Here is a 20,352-nt window from a genome sequence, read left to right on the forward strand (position 1 = left end):
AGCCCTAATTGCAGGTCATACATGGGTGAATGAGCCCTAATTGCAGGCCATACATGGGTGAATGAGCCCTAATTGCAGGCCATACATGGGTGAATGAGCCCTAATGCAGGCCATACATGGGTGAATGAGCCCTAATGCAGGCCATACATGGTTCGAATTCCGAATGATTTTTCGTCCCAAAATCGAAAACGCCATTTGCTCGCTAATCCGATGGTGCCATCAATGATTTTGAAAATCGGCCAAACAAGTCATAAAGTTCACCCCATATAACAGGTGAAACGTCTGTTCCTTCCAGGTCATGGCTCATGCACATATGCTTTTTCAGAAAAACGATCGTACGATTTGACCATCATTGAGTCAAAAATCGGTCGTTTTTCATGAATTTTCCAACATGCCCGATCACCGAAAAGAGGAGGAACCAGGAAAATCAGCCGGTGTCATTGACCCACCAACAGAGCGAAAATCGGCCGATTATTCTTAGCTCTGATATTCAGGTGAAAAATCAGTCAATTTCGACCCATGTATGGCCGGCCTAAGTCAAAACTCTCCAGGAGGGGTTTACACTCCATTTGTCTTCATTTGCACCAAGGCTTAAGCACCAAGCACTGCGGGTAATGTATTCACACCTGGATACCAGGAGGCTCTATTCTGGCATAATCCCTGGTGATCATGCCAGAAAGGTCCATGTTTAAGCACTTCCTTTTATAAAGTGACAACGCTCTGCCCCATCATCAAATTGTGCTTCTGTGCTGTCACCCTGTGACCGTACATGAGCTTGGGGCACCGCTCCAGGCAAAAATCAAAAAGTCCAGTGACTCTCATTGCCAGTGCAGGTGGAGAAAAAAGAGCTTGTCCCAACTCTATACAAACACTCCTAGAAAAAAAAAGGGTTCAAACCACACCAAAACAGCACAGGTGCAAAATCAGTAAACTCAGCTTTAACCCGGCTCCATCGAGGCCACGCCCCCAATGTGGTTTGCCCTGTCCAAAGGGATTAGACATGGAGTCCAGCAGGACAAAACGCATTACAGGGCGTAGCCCGGATGGAACCAGGTTGAAGCCGGGTTTACGGTCTTTGCACCTGGGCTGTACTGGTGCTCGGCGGTTTGAACCCTTTTTTCCAGGTGTGCTGTCATCCTGCCAAAGGTTCCAATGGCCACAACAGGTGACTGGTTCAACAAACAATACACAGGTATGGTCCACTGCTGTCATCATCACCAAACCTGCCATGAGAAATGCCATGCAGCAACTGCTGGAGTGCATGAAGACAAGAAGTGACTGAAAAGAGGCTGCAAAAGATTATCAGCACTGAAATGCAACAAAGAATGAATAAAAAGCTGAAAGCAGTAAATTATGAAAAAAAAAATTGTACTTGCAGCAAGATTTTTGTATCCCAGGGATAACGGAGTTTAAGAATTCTTAAACAGTTGGGTTATACTGCCAACTGCAGGAGGATGGGACACAGGCGAAAAAAAAACGCCCACCCCCCCCATAGCCCCTCCTCTAACCATCATGTCTCAGGTTTTTTTTTTTGAGCAAGCAGTACAAAGAGCCAATAACACAGAGGGGATTGAACCTGTGTACCTCAATGGATGTCAAGAAAAAGATTTTTTGTAAGTACAAAAACCCTATTTTCCTTATCATCCACTAAAGGACACAAGAGTTTAGGAGTTCTTAAACAGTCAGGATGTCTAAAAGTTGTCCAGCTGAGGTTTGGGCAACAGACACTGAGAGATCCAGTAGAAGTAGAGATCATACTACAGGAGCATCTGAAGGGATCAACACCTAAATCAATGGAAGATGAAGAACGAGCCTAACCAATATGGAAATTGTGATGATGAAGGGGATGGCACAAAAGAACCTTTCAGCAATAGATACTAACTTCCAAGAAGGGAAGGAGAGACACTTTTGCATAAAACCTTCACTCATCAAAGTGGAGATCATCAGTTGAGGAGATCCAGAAGGCAATACCTTGACTCTAGTAAAGGCAGTACGGTCACACGACACACTCAACGCTTTCCAGTGTAGGGAGTAGGTAACCCAATCTGTAGCAGGGGGTGCTCCCAATCCTTTCTGGAAGTGAAGGTGATGTGTTGTCCAGTAGAGCTCAAGTCAGCAGACCCATCAACAGAGGGATGACTCTGAAACTGTCTGTTCTGGAAAGCCAGACTCAGGGGTTAGGCAAGAGGATATGTCCATTAGGGGAGTCCTCCCTGACTGTCATTGAAATCGTGAAATGTGAGAATACCATTAATTTGTTTGCTTGTATGCTTTACACAGCCATACCCGCCCCGCAGGCCAGAGTACTTGGTGTCATTCTGGACTCCAACCTATCCTTCCAGCCCCAAGTCCAATCTTTAACAAGCTCGTGCAGACTCCACCTCCGCAACATCGCCAAAATCCGCACGTTCCTAACCCCAAAAACCACTAAACAGCTCATCCACTCCCTCATCAAATCACGACTCGATTACTGCAACTCCCTCCTTACTGGCCTGCCTTGCCGCTGGCTATCCCCGCTTCAGTGGATCCTGAATACGGCTTCCAGACTCATTCACCTTACCAACCGCTCCGTCTCCGCCACCCCCCTCTGCCAATCCCTCCACTGACTTCCGATTGCCAACGGATCAAATTCAAAATCCTAACACTGACGTACAAAGCCGTCCACCATACTGCCCCGAACTACATCATTGACCTAATATCCAAGTACCACCCAACACGCACACTCCGCTCCTCACAAGACCTCCTTCTCTCTAGTTCCCTGGTCTCCTCCTCCCATGCCCGCCTCCAGGACTTCTCCAGGGTGTCACCCATCCTCTGGAACTCCCTGCCCCAATCCATCAGATTATCACCTACTCTCCTCTCCTTTAGGCGCACCCTGAAAACCCATCTCTTCAGGGAAGCCTACCCCACCCCCTGCTAACTTGCCGACCTCCTCCACTCCTCCTACCACTCCATCCCCCACAGCTATCTCCTCCTGTGCCACCATCCCCTCCCTCCTAGATTGTAAACTCGAAAGAGCAGGGCCCTCAATCCCCTCATGTTCTGCATTGTATTGGTATTGTTCTGTCACATGTTCTGTCCCCCTTTGTAATGTACAGCGCTGAGCGAACTATTGGCGCTTTATAAATACTGTATAATAATAAGAGCTCCAGAAGACCCTAGGTCAAAAACAGCAGGCCAGTCCTCAAAATGTAGGGTGGTATCCTGCTGGTATTATTAAGTAATCTGAATTGGAACATTATGCACTGCATCATTCAGGATAGAAACAACCTTTTGCAATGTTTTTGTGAGCCATATGGAGGCTATGGTGGCTAATGAAAAAACAGCCTCTCCAGGAGTAGACTGTGAAGAATCTGAATCAAAGATGTTATTAGGGGTCTTGATGATCCAAAAGCAATAGGAGGTAAAACAATCTGGATTAAAGATGTTAGTTCCTTCTGGAGATGCCGAAAAATTGCACCTAGACATAGGAAGTGAGTGCTGTATGAGTTGAAGCCACCCACTGCATACATTTAGAGAAATAGGTGCCTCAGGTATAGTTAGAGATGTAGACCCAGAAGGGTCAGTGAGACTCTGCTGGGGATGACGTCAGGGCACGTTTAGACCCTCTGCAAGCAGATTGCTTCATTACTTATGCACAGACTGACAAAACATTTGAAGTGGACATAAGGGGCCTTGTGGACACAGGAAAGGTCTCAGACTCAATCAACAGAACTGAAGAAGAAACTGTCGAGGATGATCCAATAACAATAGGAGGTATAAAGATCTACTATGTCTAGGTGCCATTTCTTGGTATCCCCACATAGAACTAATATCCTTAATCAAGATCTTTATACCTCCTATTGTTATTGGATCATCCTCATCAGTGTCTTCTTCATCTCTGTTAGTTGAGTCTGAGACCTTTCCTATGTCCACAAGGCCCCTTATGTCCACCTCAGACGTTTTGTCAGCTTGTGCACAAGTAATAAAGCAATCTGCTTGCAGAGGGTCTAAGTGCACTCCTACGCCATGCCCAGCAGAGTCTAACTATGACCCTTCTGGGCTATATCTCTAAATGTATGCAGTGGGTGGCCTCAGTTCATACAGCACTCACCTACTATGTCTAGGTGCCATTTCTCGGTATCTCCAGCTGGAACTAATGTCATTAATCTAGTAGAGTGCTGTATGAGCTGAGGTCACCCTTTGCAGCTTGAGTTTTCTCTCTGCATCTTTGAAAAGACATGTTGCACCACATAGCAGAAAACAATTACCGGTAGGCTCAAAACGAGACGAGGCCTCATGAGCCCATAAACCCAGCAGGTGAAGCTGATGGGGATTGCAGGTCGCTGGCAGTGACTGGATGATCCATTATGTGCTTCACTAGCAGGATGATGCTTTTTCTAGGCTAAATTGTGGGAGAAAGCGCAAAATGCGTCCATGCAACACTCCACCTAGGAATGCTGTCAGTGCTCAGTTCCCTCATCCTTAACCATTACCACAGCCAGTGCCGGATTTATAAGGGAGCAAAAAGAACAACTGCCCTGGGCCCCCTGACAGAAGGGGCCCCCCTCTATACAAAAATAATCTAAAACAATATAAAAAAAAATATAAAATAATAATAATTAAAAAAAGTAATATAAAATCTAATAAAAAAATAATTTATTAAATGTATCTCGTGAGGTAATATTTTGCTGGCCATCATCTGTAAAAGTTTTCCATACTTCAAGTCTGGGCCAATTCTGACATTCCCCTCCTATATGTATAAAACATCATTTTTATGCTAGAAAACTACTTAGAACTCCCAAACATTTTAAAGATAGATAGATAGATAGATAGATAGATAGATAGATAGATAGATAGATACATACATACATACATACAGATAGATAGTGTGTTGCATATTTTTATGTCCCATGGCATGTGCGCAGCGTTTTTCAAATGCAAATCTTTTGGAAAGATACACTTTAATTTTAATGAACAAAAACCACAATATAATACCTGTGTAGCTGCTTACATTTACCGGCTTCAGAATCGCTGGCTGGAAACACTGGTACAGCGGCTGCAGCAATGACCAAGATATCACCCTTCCTAGCAGTTACAAACTAAGTTCGGCAGCTAAGGCATACCACACACAGAGCGCTAGGACTGTGTGTGTGTGTGTGTGTATATATATATATATATATATATATATATATATATATATATATACACACATATAGATATATACAGCGAAGGAAATAAGTATTTCATCCCCTGCTGATTTTGAATGTTTGCCCACTCACAAAGAAATGATCGGTCTAAAAATCGAATGTTCGGTGTATTGTAACACTGAGAGACAGAATAGCAACAAAAATTCAGCAGAAATTCATGTCTAATAAATGATGACTGATTTGCATGTTCATGAGGGAAATAAGTATTTGATCCCCTATCATTCAGTAGGATTTCTGGCTACCAGGTGTCTTTCATACAGGTAACTAGCTGATATTAGAAGCAGTCTCTTAAAGGGAGTGCTGCTAATCTCATTTTGTTACCTGTATAAAAGACACCTGTCCACAGGAGCAATCAAACTATCAGATTCCAAACTCTCCACCATGGCAAAGACCAAAGAGCTGTCCAAGGATGTCAGGGACAAGATTGTAGACCTCCACAAGGCTGGACTGGGCTACTAAACTATCGCCAAGCAGCTCGGTGAGAAGGTGAGAACAGTTGGTGCATTCTTCGCAAATGGAAGAAACACAAAACAACTGTCAGTCTGCCTAGGTCTGGGGCACCATGCAAGATCTCACCTCGTGGAGTGTCAATGATCATGAGAACAGAGAGGAATCATCCCAGAACTACACTTGAGGATCTTGCCAATTATCTCCAGGCAGCTGGGACCACAGTCACCAAGAAAACAATTGGTAACACACTACACCGACAAGGATTGAAATCCTGCAGTGCCCACAAGGTCCCTCTGCTCAAGAAAGCACATGCCCAGGCCCGTCGGATGTTTGCCACTGAACATCTGAATGATGCAGAGGAGGACTGGTTGAAAGTGTTGTGGTCAGATGAGACCAAAATCCAGCTTTTTGGCATCAACTCAACTCGCCCTGTTTGGAGGAGGAGGAATGCTGCCTATGACCCCAAGAACACCATCCCAACTGTCAAACATGGTGGTGGAAAAATTCTGCTTTGGGGGTATTTTTCTGCTAAGGGGACAACACAACTGCACCGCATCAAAGGGACGATGGACGGGGCAATGTACCATCAAATCTTGGGTGAGAACCTTCTTCCCTCAGCCAGGGCACTGAAAATGGGTTGTGGAGGGGGGTTCCAGCATGACAATGACCCAAAACACACGGCCAAGGCAACAAAGGAGTGGCTCAAGAAGAAGCATATTAAGGTCCTGGAGTGGCCTAGCCAGTCTCCAGACCTTAATCTGATTGAAAATCTGTGGAGGGAGCTGAAAGTTCGAGTTGCCAAATGTCAGCCTCCAAACCTTACTGACTTGGAGAGGATCTGCCAAGAGGAGTGGGTCAAAATCCCTTCTGAGATGTGTGCATACCTGGGGGCCAACTCCAGGAAACGTCTGACCTCTGTGATTGCCAACAAGGGATTTGCCACCAAGTACTAAGTCCGTTTCGTGAAGGGGATCAAATACTTATTTCCCTCATGAACATGCAAATCAGTCCATCATTTGTTAGACATGCATTTCTGCTGAATTTGTTGTTGCTATTCTGTCTCTCAGTGTTACAATACACCGAACATTCGATTTTTAGACCGATCATTTCTTTGTGAGCGTGCAAACATTCAAAATCAGCAGGGGATCAAATACGCATTTCCTTCACTGTAGAGATATACTGTATATGTATACAGAGAGAGAGAGAGACACACAGACAGACAGACAGGAGATAGATAGATAGGAGATAGATAGGAGACAGACAGACAGACAGACAGGAGATAGATAGATAGATAGATAGATAGATAGATAGATAGATAGATAGATAGATAGATAGATAGATAGATAGATAGGAGATAGATAGATAGGAGACAGACAGACAGAAGATAGATAGATAGGAGATAGATAGATAGGAGACAGACAGGCAGACAGACAGACAGACAGGAGATAGATAGATAGATAGATAGATAGATAGATAGATAGATAGATAGATAGATAGATAGATAGGAGATAGATATATAGATAGGAGACAGACAGACAGACAGACAGGAGATAGATAGATAGGAGACAGACAGACAGACAGACAGACAGGAGATAGATAGGAGACAGACAGACAGACAGACAGACAGACAGACAGGAGATAGATAGATAGGAGATAGACAGACAGACAGACAGATAGATAGATAGGAGATAGATAGATAGATAGATAGATAGATAGATAGATAGATGCATGACCTCAGAATGACATTGTGTCATACATTTTAAAAATGTGTGACTGTCAATGAGTATGTAAACCAACTCTGTGTATGAGGGGCCCCCAGAACCTCACGTGCCCTGGGCCCCCCCAGGTCTAAATCTGGCCCTAACTACAAGTCGCCAGAGACGGTCTGGTGGAGAGAGATGTGCTCCAGTCTGGATTAAGGAATATGTTCTAGTTGCAATAAATCTTTTTGGATACAAAGTAAAAAAAGAAGAAGCAGAGGTGCAGCTTTCTCTTTAGTCTGGACTTGGATATGGCAGGGAGGAACAAACCCAAATGAGACTGCCCTCGCGGCCGGTGAAAATGTTGCAAGTCCAATACTGTGGATGGATCTACTCATTAAGGCCATACAAAAATAAAAACTTAAAAGGTCTGACTAGAGTTCTGCTTTAATTTCCATCCAGGACGGAAGCCTGTACAACTGTGCAACATGTTTCACTTTAAAGTATGCTACTGATGCAGCACGTATGTCCTTACATAGGTATCAGTCCTTGCTTGGCTGTCCCAAGCACCCATTATGTCAATGATGCAAAGTCCAGGTACAATTCCCTGAATCCCCCGGCATTGCTCAGGTTTGTTTTAGTCTACATCTGACTCCTGCTAAGTGCCGAGAGCGAACTGTCATGACTAATGGTTCTGTGAGCAATATGGCCACCAGCACAAGTGACAGCAGCACTTAAAAACCAGGACCTTAAAAATGATTCTGCTTTCAGCGAGCTCAGTTTATATTGAGCAACGTGTCATTTTTATTTGCAAAAAGACATTGTCCTCTAGATAAGAACATCTGCAGATCTCCCCCCCCCCCCTCCATCTCTTCCTAGTCAGACCACAAAAAAAAGCAAATCATTTAATATTATCTTTAAGTGGCAAATAGAACATCAATAAACACAGACAACAAAAATACCATTCGCCAACATCCCCGCTGACTCAAATGGTACAATTAAGTCTGCCGGAGTGCCAGCCTTGGAAGGGTTTGCATAAGAATTGATAGAGTGCACTGATATCTCATTTCAAAGTCTGCCAGCTCTGTACAGAAGAACTCCGCGCCAAGGAGGCTTCATCTATTAAACTCTATCGCCACCTACTGCTATGTTAGTAAACTGCATCCTGTAGACCTGAAAAGATCAAGAGCTTCAAAAGGAATTTCTGAGTGCGAGACGGCAATTACCTGCCAGGCCGAGAAACTGCTGCTCTTGCACTGTGTGGATTTTGCCTTTGAACATATGTTCAGTTTTAAGGATGTTTTTTCATTATACCCTTAATTTTAACCCTGGAACCTGGCACTTACTGTTAGTACATACTAGGAATTCAGTCACCTGCCATGAGGTTGTCTGAGACAGCTGCAACTGGAGAGATTCAAGTTCAAAATAGACAACTCAAACTCGAGCAGAATTCATATTTAAGTCCTGAGAATACAACATTGGTAGTGACTCTCTTGCTAATGATTATGTATTTGAAAGTGTGAGATTGAGACACAGACACCTCAGTTAGAGTAAATAGTGGGCTAGTGTAAGTTCACTCATCAAAACCCCATTTCCCTTAAAGTGTTACTAAACCCCGGACCCTGCATTCACTGTATCCGGTCTCCCCGGACCCTGCATGCACTATATCCGCTCTCCCCGGACCCTGCATTCACTGTATCTGGTCTCCCCGGACCCTGCATTCACTATATCCGGTCTCCCCGGACCCTGCATTCACTATATCCGGTCTCCCCGGACCCTGCATTCACTGTATCTGGTCTCCCCGGACCCTGCATTCACTATATCCGGTCTCCCCGGACCCTGCATTCACTATACCCGCTCTCCCCAGACCCTGCATTCACTATATCCTCTCTCCCCGGACCCTGCATTCACTATATCCGCTCTCCCCGGACCCTGCATTCACTATATCTGGTCTCCCTGGACCCTGTATTCACTATATCCTCTCTCCCAGGACCCTGCATTCACTATATCTGGTTTCCCCTGACCCTGCATTCACTATATCCGCTCTCCCCGGACCATGCAATCACTATATCTGGTCTCCCCAGAAGCTGCATTCACCATATCCGGTCTCCCCGGACCCTGCATTCACTATATCTGGTCTCCCCGGACCCAGCATTTACTGTATACGGTCTCCCCGGACCCTGCATTCACTATATCTGGTCTCCCATAGTACACAGAACATGGAAATGCAATTATTTGAGTAAATATAAACTGCTAAATACCTTTTCTCATCAGCAGTATATAGCAGTCTTGTGACTTCTATCAGTGTCCAGCTGAGCACTGGTTAAAGCTTGCAGGAGTTTTCATTTTTCTCTGACTGTCCTATGAGGCTGCATGACCCCTGACCCTCTGTCTGGACAGTGCTAACTGGCCCTGTGCTAATCACATGCACGCTCCCAAGAAAAAAAAAACTCTCTAGGAATACACACCAAACTGAGTATGTGCAGCTTGCCTCCAAGGCTCTGTTCTATTAGCAGATGGACTGGGGACAGTAGAGGAAGGGGAGGATCTGAGAAGACAGGATCAAACAGCCTTTTTACACAATGCAGAGGATTAACCCCTTAGGTTCCACAGCGAGTATAACAAGCATGCTTTACTGAATATACAGACTGATTGTACTGTTGTGGGTTTAGTAACACTTTAAGGTCAAAAGACCTACCGGTACTTGGCCCCCCCAGGATATAACGCCCACCTTTGGGAAAATGTTACATTATCCCCTGCAGAGGGGCAGTGCCTGCACTTCTAGGGTTAGTAGATCATTTTGTCTAGGGGAGAGGAGAAAGAGCTTTACTTAACTGACTCTGGGCTCCTCCAGCAGACGGCGTTCTCTTACACTCCAGTGGTGGACTGTCCCTTGATGTCAACATATCAAATGCAGGGCTATGGGCCTTGCCTTGGTGTTGAGGACGTCAGGACCCCATACTGCTAGAAGAGGCTGCAGGAACCAATCTAGCAGCAAGGACTGGTGGAGGATCAGGTAAGCAAAGACCTAAATGAGTAATTAACTCTTGCAGTGCATGTGCAGCCCCACTGCAGAGGATATCTTTTAGTTGCCCGGAGTTGGGATTTAAAACGCAAAGATGCTTTCTCCGGCTGTTGAATGTTATGACAGTACCCATGTACAAGCGAAGGAGTGACGTACCTTGCAGTGATGGTGACATACTCGATCGGGGTCTCCAAACGTTCTAAACAAAAAGCCAGTTTACTGTTCTTCAGAATTTAGGGGAGAAAACTGTGGCCAAAGGGAGCAGAAAATGTCCTAACGTCAGTGGGAGTAAACAATACCCTAGGCTTGGTGGTCATTGGGAGCAAAAAAATTACATAGTGCTTGTGGTCAGCAGAAGGAATCATTGGTGTTAGTGGGAGGAATAGTGCCCAATCATTGGTACCAGTGGGAGTAATAGTGCCCCATCATTGGTATTAGTGGGAGGAATAGTGCCCCATCATTGGTGTCAGTGGGAGGAATAGTGCCCCGTCCTTGGTGTCAGTAAGGGGAATAGTGCCCCATCATTGGTGTCAGTAGGGGGAATAGTGCCCCATCATTGGTGTCAGTAGGGGCAATAGTGCCCCTTCATTGGTATCAGTGGGAGGAATAGTGCCCAATCATTGGTACCAGTGGATGTAATAGTGCCCCATCATTGGTATTAGTGGGAGGAATAGTGCCCTATCATTGGTATTAGTGGGAGGAATAGTGCCCTGCCCTTGGTGTCAGTAAGGGGAATAGTGCCCCACCATTGGTGTCAGTAGGGGGAATAGTGCCCCATCATTGGTGTCAGTAGGGGCAATAGTGCTCCTTCATTGGTGTCAGTGGGGGGAATAGTGCCCCATCATTGGTGTCAGTGGGAGGAATAGTGCCCCATCATTGGTATCAGTGGGAGGAATAGTGCCCCATCATTGGTGTCAGTGTGGGGAATAGTGCCCCATCATTGGTATCAGTGGGAGGAATAGTGTCCCATCATTGGTATTAGTGGGGGGAATAGTGCCCCATCATTGGTGTCAGTGAGAACAATAGTGCCCCATCATTGAAATTAGTGGGAGGAATACTGCCCCAACATTGGTATTAGTGGGAGGAATAGTGCCCCATCATTGGTGTCAGTAGGGGGAATAGTGCCCCATCAGTGGTATTAATGGTAAGAATAATGCCCCATCATTGGTGTCACTAGGGGGAATAATGCCCCATCATTTGTATTAGTGGGAGTAATAGTGTCCCATTATTGGTGTCAGTGAGAACAATAGTGCCCCATCATTGAAATTAGTGGAAGGAATAGTGCCCGATCATTGGTATCAGTGGGAGGAATAGTGCCCCAACATTGGAATTAGTGGGAGGAATAGTGTCCCATCATTGGTATTAGTGGGGGGAATAATGCCCCATCATTGCTATTAGTGGAAGGAATAATGCCCCATCATTGGTGTCAGTAGTAGAATAGTGCCCCATCATTGGTTTTCGTGGGAGGAAAAGTGATCCATCATTGAAATTAGTGGGAGACATAGTGCCCCATCATTGGAATTAGTGGGAGGAATAGTGCCCCATCATTGGAATTAGTGGGAGGAATAGTGCCCCATCATTGGAATTAGTGGGAGGAATAGTGCCCCATCATTGGTATTAATGGGAGGATTAGTGTCCTATCATTGGTGTCAGTAGGGGGAATAGTGCCCCATCATTGGTATTTGTGGAAGGAATAGTGCCTCATCATTGGTGTCAGTGGGAGGAATAGTGCCCCATCATTGGTATCAGTGGGAGGAATAGTGTCCCATCATTGGTATTAGTGGGGGGAATAGTGCCCCATCATTGATGTCAGTGTGGGGAATAGTGCCCCATCATTGGTATCAGTGGGAGGAATAGTGTCCCATCATTGGTATTAGTGGGAGGAATAGTGCCCCATCATTGGTATCAGTGGGGGGAATAGTGCCCCATCATTGATGTCAGTGTGGGGAATAGTGCCCCATCATTGATGTCAGTGTGGGGAATAGTGCCCCATCATTGGTATCAGTGGGAGGAATAGTGTCCCATCATTGGTATTAGTGGGAGGAATAGTGCCCCATCATTGAAATTAGTGGGAGGAATAGTGCCCCATCATTGGTGACAGTAAGGGAAAAGTGCCCTATTATTGGTGTTGGTGGGAGGACAATTGCCCCATTGTTAGCATTGGTGGGAGGAACTACATCATCTATGTAAGTAGGAGGAATAGTACCCCATTGTTGGTGTCAGTGGAAGAAATTGTGTTTCACTGTTGATGTCAGTGGGAGGAATAGTGCTCCATTGTTGGTGTCAGTGGGAGGAATAGTGCTCCATTGTTGGTGTCAGTGGAAGGAATTGTGCCTTGTAATACTAGGAAGAAAAGTGCCCCAAGAGCCAGATAAAAGCAAGCAAATGGCCACACCCAGCCTGCAGGCCACTATACTAGATGGTAAGCTCACCACTGGATACCAGATAAGGTTGGGCAAAGACGGGTGGCAGCCTGGCCTGGGCTGACACTGGAACCAAAGTCCATATCAGAAGGTGCTAAGGTCAGGTATCCACAAACATTGAGCCATAGGATGCATCTTGCAGTGCTGCTCTCAGGAAGGATTTTAACTTTTAAAAATATAAAATGGAGCAGAATCTCTGAGAGATCCAAGGAACTGTTAGGTGCTTTCTCCACCATTTTCCAAAATCTGAAATATTTAACTGCTGGAGCTCATAACCTCAAAGGTTTTCAGACCTCTGTCTACCATCGAGGTAAGAAATCTTTATTGAATCCATGACGGAGCACAGCGATGGCGGACACAGGGCCACTACCAGAGCTGAGAGGTATCAATGTAACTCAACTAGGAGACCCAAAGCCCTTGACCCCCAATGCTGGTGATGAGCAGCATTCAGCCATGACTGCTTGATCCAGACAGAGAGGACAAAAGGGGCTAATCGGCCGAGTATAACAACTGTCTTACCTGTAGCAGCAGCTCCTTCTCCACCACCTCCTCGGTTTTGCTAATGAGACGTTTCTGCAGAGTGTGTATCTTCTGGATGAGCTCATAGGTGCTGGGGTCGCTGGCCTGGTAAGGAAAACATATCGTCAGGCTTAATTAAAATGGCAGCGCATTATTCATCCATCGCTCGGCCGCATCCCGCTTATGGTGACCATTGCTAGAAATCTTCCTCTGTCTATGAAGAGGACCCTTATTCTGTGAATAGATAGAGCTATCGCTCAAATGAAAGTGGATGGAAACCCAGTCGCTATAATCTCATACACTGCGCCACTGTTCACGTTGGTGAGATTATTACTAATTTTATGCTTCATTAAATGCACCTTTACAGCGGTATTGTCCCCCCAAAAATGTAATCTATTGCAGCTTACTGATCCTTAGATGTCATGGCTGCATTCATTTCCTATTTTAGGCTTTTTTCCTTTATTTTCACCTAGTGATCCAGCTAGTGACACACTTCCTGTCGCAGGGTGTCTCCACTCTGGATGGGGGAGCAATGGAGACACCTTTGGACAGCAGCATTGTCAGTCTGGGGGGAGGAGAGTGTTAGATGAAATGGCAGATTTAGATGGACTTGGTTAACAAATTAAAGCTGAACTCCAGCTAACACTTTTTCAGCATTTACAGCACAGGTGTTTTTTTTTTTTTTTTTGGGGGGGGGGGATAAAGGTTTTGTATAAATGAATAAAAAACGATTATTATAAGCACCCCTGTCAGAGGTATGACCATCTCTTGTATCGTGTTTGCAGTCTCTGACCATCTCCTGTTCCATGTCTGCAGCCTCTGACCATCTCCTGTATCATATCTGCAGTCTCTGACCATCTCCTGTATCATGTCTGCAGTCTCTGACCATCTCCTTTATCATGTCTGCAGTCTCTGACCATCTCCTGTATCATGTCTGCAGTCTCTGACCATCTCCTGTATCATATCTGCAGTCTCTGACCATCTCCTGTATCATGTCTGCAGTCTCTGATCATCTCCTGTATCATGTCTGCAGTCTCTGACCATCTCCTGTATCATGTTTGCAGTCTCTGACCATCTCCTGTATCATGTCTGCAATCTCTGAACATCTCCTGTAGTATGTCTGTAGTCTCTGACCATCTCCTGTAACATGGCTGCAGTCTCTAAACATCTCCTGTAGTGTCTTTGCAGTATATGACCATCTCTGAATTTTATATGCTGCTCTTTGATAATGCCGGGGGTCACAGTGCACCTAAGCACTCCTCTAGTTCAGCGGAGATGCACAGAAGTACTGGGTGATAATGCTGTAAGAAATTCAGCAGCCAGCCTAGAGTGTTGTCACCTTTGGTAGGAAGTGACCCTTCACCATCTTTACTGGCAGGATCAATAGACATGCAGGAGGGAAGTGAGAGAGAGTAGAAGGGTGGTACAGCAACCTATCAACCCTTAAATCTGACCTCCAGCCTTCCCTTCAGTCTTGGACAGTTATACTGGCTTCTCTGCTGGACTGAAATGGCTTCCACTGATTTCACTGTACACTGTGAGCTTTTCATAACGTGCATTAGATTCTGCTATTCAGACATAAAGGGGTTTATTTACTAAAGCTGGAGAGTCCAAAATCAGACTCCCTTCTGCATGGAAACCAATCAGCTTCTAACCTCAGCTTGTTCAATGAAGCTTTGGCAATGAAACCTGGAAGCTGTTTGGTTTCTATGCAGAAGTGAGTCTGATTTTGGACTCTTCCGCTTTAGTAAATAAACCCCAAACTGTCTCATTTCCTGGCTGGAGAACCACTGGCATCATCCAGCACTTTCCTCCCAAGCCTGACTTTTCCTGGCTCACCCTTTTCATGTATTAGATTTCACTTATTTATATCATACTCAGCATCCCATGCGGGTGCTACTTAGAGCGGTCCGCATGCAAATGCAGCCTTCCTAAGAACGCCTTCTCCTGCACACTGACATCCACCCAACAAGGAATTCTAATATTTGCATAACTTATCGCAGAGCCAGCCCACCGCTTGCATCAGGACTGAGGGCTCTTGAGAGGAGTACTGAGGCCGGGTGCTGAGATGTTTTGTTTCCGGAAGCTATGTACAGCACCCTGCCATCTCCTTCCACCAGCCATGATCTGCCTGTATTGCACAGGGACATAGTGATCAGATCACTGGGTCTAAAATAGGGTATGTAATGAAACTGAAATATTTTATTTTAAAATGTCTGTAGCATGTTGATGAGAAGGAAAAACCTGGAAAGGCTACAAATAGCCAGAATAAAGTGACTCTAAACCCATATATATATATTTTTTTTTGATTTTTTTTTTTACAGTTGTGTTCAAAATAATAGCAGTCAGACATCTCTAACCGCATCAATCACTGTTTTTGGTAGAAATGATATTTCTACATGGCAAATCATTTCCTAGCAGGTGTAGTAGAGTAATAGAAATCCAACAGACCCAACAGTCATGACATGCATGCTGCTGATTCTGTGTAATTGAATCACTCATTGAAAGGGGCATGTTCAAAATAATAGCAGTGTGGAGTTCTATTAGTGAGGTCATTCATTCTTTGAAAAACAGGTGGCAATTATTGCCCTTATTTAAGGAAGGAAGGCAGCAAATGTTGGACATGCTGGTTACAGTGCATTTCTCTCTGAAATTCTGAGGAAAATGGGTCGTTCCAGACATTGTTCAGAAGAACAGCGTACCTTGATTAAAAAGTTGATTGGAGAGGGGAAAACATATAAAGAAGTGCAGAAAATGATTGGCTGCTCAGCTAAAATGATCGCAGATGCTTTAAAATGGCAACCAAAACCTGAAAGACGTGGAAGAAAGCGAAAAACTACCATTGGAATGGATAGAAGAATAGCCAAAATGGCGCGGACTCAGCCAACAATCAGCTCCAGGAAGATGAAAGAAGGTGTGACGTTCCCTGTGAGGACTGTTACAATTAGAAGACGCCTATGTGAAGCCAAGCTATCTGCAAGAAGTCCCCGCAAAGTACCACTGTTGGAAAAAAGACATGTGCTGAAGAGGTTACAATTTGCCCAAGAGCACATTGACTGGCCTAAAGAGAAATGGTGCAACATTTTGTGGACTGATGAAAGTACCGTATTTGCCGGCGTATAAGACGACTGGGCGTATAAGACGACCCCCCTACTTTTCCTGCCAAAATGTAGTGTTTGGGCTATACTCGCCGTATAAGACTACCCCTCTTCCAATGCACACCAGTGGGAGGAATAGTGCCCCATCATTGATGTCAGTGGGAGGAATAGTGCCCCATCATTGATGTCAGTGGGAGGAATAGTGCCCCATCATTGGTATCAGTGGGAGGAATAGTGCCCCATCATTGGTATCAGTGGGGGGAATAGGTGCCCCATCATTGGTATCAGTGGCAGGAATGGTGCCCCATCATTGGCATCAGTGGGAGGAATAGTGCCCCATCATTGGTATCAGTGGGGGGAATAGGTGCCCCATCATTGGTATCAGTGGCAGGAATAGTGCCCCATCATTGGTGTCAGTGGGAGGAATGGTGTCCCATCATTGGTGTCAGTGAGGGGTGGAATAGTGCCCCATCATTGGTGTCAGTGGGGGGAGGAATAGTGCCCCATCATTGGTGTCAGTGGGGGGGGGAATAGTGCCCCATCGTTGGTGTCAGTGGGGGGGAGGAATAGTGCCCCATCGTTGGTGTCAGTGGGAGGAATAGTGCCCCATCATTGGTGTCAGTGGGAGGAATAGTGCCCCATCGTTGGTGTCAGTGGGAGGAATAGTGCCCCATCGTTGGTATCAGTGGGAGGAATAGTGCCCCATCATTGGTATCAGTGACACCAATGATGGGGCACTATTCCTCCCACTGACACTTGCTGACCCTGTTCTAGTACAGTGCTGCTGCAGCCAGCATATGTGGTTGCAGCAGCACCTCTACACACAGCACTTACCTGCTGCTCCGGCACTCAATTTTCGCGGGGCCGCTCGGCTCCGCCCCCTCGCCGGTGATTGGCCGCCTGTGTGCCTTTCCTGAGCTACAGTTCTGGCGGCCAATCACCGGTGAGGAGGCGGAGCCGCGCAGCCGCACGAACATCCAGTGGCCGAACTGAAGGAGACGCCGCGCTTCCTGGACCGGATCGTCGTGGGACTGGATCCAGGTAAGAGACGTCAGCCCCTGCAAACCCCTGTACTTAATGCCGCAGCCCCCCTAACATGTGTACCGGCGTATAAGACGACCCCCGACTTTTGAGAAGATTTTCAAGGGTCAAAAAGTCGTCTTATACGCCGGCAAATACGGTAAGATTGTTCTTTTTGGGTCTAGTGGCCGGAGACAGTTTGTCAGACGACCCCCAAACACTGAATTCAAGCCACAGTACACTGTGAAGACAGTGAAGCATGGTGGTGCAAGCATCATGATATGGGGATGTTTCTCATACTACGGTGTTGGGCCTATTTATTGCATACCAGGGATCATGGATCAGTTTGAATACATCAGAATACTTGAAGAGATCATGCTGCCTTATGCTGAAGAGGAAATGCCCTTGAAATGGGTGTTCCAACAAGACAACGACCCCAAACACACCAGTAAACGTGCAACATCTTGGTTCCAGACCAACAAGATTGACATTATGGAGTGGCCAACCCAATCCCCGGATCTTAATCCAATAGAAAACTTGTGGGGTGACATCAAAAATGCCGTTTCTGAGGCAAAACCAAGAAATGGAGAAGAACTGTGGAATGTCGTTCAATCATCCTGGGCTGGAATACCTGATCACAGGGGCCAGAAGTTGGGTGACTCCATGCAACACAGATGTACAGCAGTTCTCAGAAACAGTGCGACTACAACCAAATATTCATGAAGTCATTCAAAGGAAAGCAAAATCTTCAAACATTTCTCAGTTTATATAGTGAATGTTTGAGTTTGTAAAGAAGAATACAAACACTGCGATTTTTTTGAACAGTCTAATATTCACTTTTCTTAGTTTTTTTAGAGGAACAACACAAATTTGATCTATTTTTCTTCATGTTTTGATTTGGAATAGAATGTGTCGTGTTCCCAATGCATTTGTGTGGATGGAAATAAAAGCTATTAGAAGGATTTTGAGCTTTATTCACTTTTTTCAACACACTGCTATTATTTTGAACACAACTGTATGTGCTTTGTGCAAAATAGCAGCCCAGATCCTCCTTTTCTCGGGTCCCCTGCCGACACTCCTGGCTCCTTCCCCCTGCCAGTGCTCCTGGCTCCGCCCCTCTGTCAAGTGTCCACCATAGAAAGCCGCATGCTATGAGGGCACTCGTGCCGGCTCGCTCCTGAGCCGCACTCTGTGTGTCCATTGACACACAGATTGCTACTTGGCCCAGCTCCCTTCTCACTGGCTGTGATTAACAGCAGCAGGAGCCAATGGCTTCTGCTGCTGTCTCTGAGCCAATAAGGAGGGAGAGAGCTGAGAGGCCGCTGCTCCTGGCCACACAGCTGGATTGAGATCGAGCTCAGGTAAGTATAAGGGGGGGGGGGGGCTGGGGGGGTTCACACAGATGTTTTTTTTTGTACATTAAGGTTAGAAAAAAAAAACTTTTAGCCTTTAAAACCAACTTTTTTAAAAGCTAAAATTTGAACTTTAACAGTGGCACTGTCAATTGTTTGCATTTGCCTGGGCATACACGTCAACACCTCTTTAATAAACCCAATTTTCTATACCTCTAGTTTTCTCCACCTGTGAACATTCATAGGGTTCTCCAGCTCTTCCTCCAAGGCTCTGCACCGCGTCCGTTCTTTCAGCAGCTCCCGCTGCATGTGATAGAGCTCCCGCCTGTAAAGCATCACACATATCAATGTAAGAAGAAATCCAGCTAAACTATACACAAGAAATGTAGCAATCTGTAGCTGCAAATTTGCTTCTGTTCTGTATTTACTGATGCAGGCCTTAAAGAGGCTTATTAACCGATTCCGCGGAAATACTGCTACAGGACGGCACGGCTGCGTAAAATCACACCAATGGCGGCCACAGCTGTCGATCACCGGGACCCGGCCGGAGATTCCCCACTGACACCCGGCGATCACCAAGTATCACTGACGGGGGAGAGACCTGTATGTAAACAATACAGATCTCTCCCCTGTCAGCTCCTGCACACTGCTTTGTATGGCTCTGCATAGCAGAGCCATACAAAGCAGTGTGCTTACAGTGTAAAGCACACACAGAGCGCACAGTAAAACAACACACAGTTAACCCTTTGATCGCCCCAAATGTTAACCCCTTCCTGCCCAGTGCCATTAGTACAGTGTCAGTGCTTTTTATTAGCACTGACTACTGTATTGGTGTCACTGGGGATGTCAGTGGCAGTTAGTCAATTCCCCCCCAGTGTCAGAATGCCCGCCGCAGTCCCGCTATAAGTCGCTGAATGCTGCCATTACTAGTAAAAAATAAAAATTCCAGTATCTATACCGCCATTTGTAGAAGCTATAACTTTCACGTAAACCAATTAATTTACACATATTGGGATTTTTTTTAGCAAAGACATGGAGTAGAATACATTTTGGTCTAAATTTATGACAAAATCAGATTTTTTAAACTTTTTACTGGACATGTTTAATAGCAAAAAGTCAAAAATATAGTTTTTTCCCCAAAATTGTCAGTCTTTTTTTTTTATAGCGCAAAACATTAAAAATGCACAGGTGATCAAACACCACCGAAAGAAAGCTCTATTTGTGGGGAAAAAAGGACGTACATTTTGTTTGGGTGCATCGTTGCATGACCGCGCAATCGTCAGTTAAAGTTAAAGTGCTTTTTATTAGCACTGACTACTGTATTGGTGTCACTGGGGATGTCAGTGGCAGTTAGTCAGTTCCCCCCCAGTGTCAGAATGCCCGCCGCAGTCCCGCTATAAGTCGCTGATCGCCGCCATTACTAGTAATAAAAAAAAAAATTTCAGTATCTATACCGCCATTTGTAAATGCTATAACTTTCACATAAACCAAGTCATTTACACGTATTGGGATTTTTTTAGCAAAGACATAGTGCAGAATATATTTTGGCCTAAATTTGTGACGAAATTCGATTTTT

The 20,352-nt window shown here is 45.4% G+C and overlaps 1 protein-coding gene across 1 annotated transcript in view; it reads right to left on the reverse strand.

Annotated features, from left to right (window-relative positions):
* The window catches only part of CFAP58 (cilia and flagella associated protein 58), a 123,424-nt gene that overhangs the window by 26,734 nt on the left and 76,338 nt on the right, over positions 1-20,352 (reverse strand). The window contains exons 14-15 of the mRNA XM_089680826.1: positions 18,990-19,101; positions 13,307-13,411 (exon numbers count right to left, since the gene is read on the reverse strand). Coding sequence (XP_089536952.1) covers positions 13,307-13,411; positions 18,990-19,101 — 217 coding nt within the window. The remainder of the gene's footprint in view (positions 1-13,306; positions 13,412-18,989; positions 19,102-20,352) is intronic.

The sequence above is a fragment of the Staurois parvus genome, unplaced genomic scaffold, assembly GCF_062004578.1.
Source record: "Staurois parvus isolate SC_StPar_1 unplaced genomic scaffold, SC_StPar_1.0 ptg000250l, whole genome shotgun sequence".
NCBI classification, from domain to species: Eukaryota; Metazoa; Chordata; class Amphibia; order Anura; family Ranidae; genus Staurois; species Staurois parvus.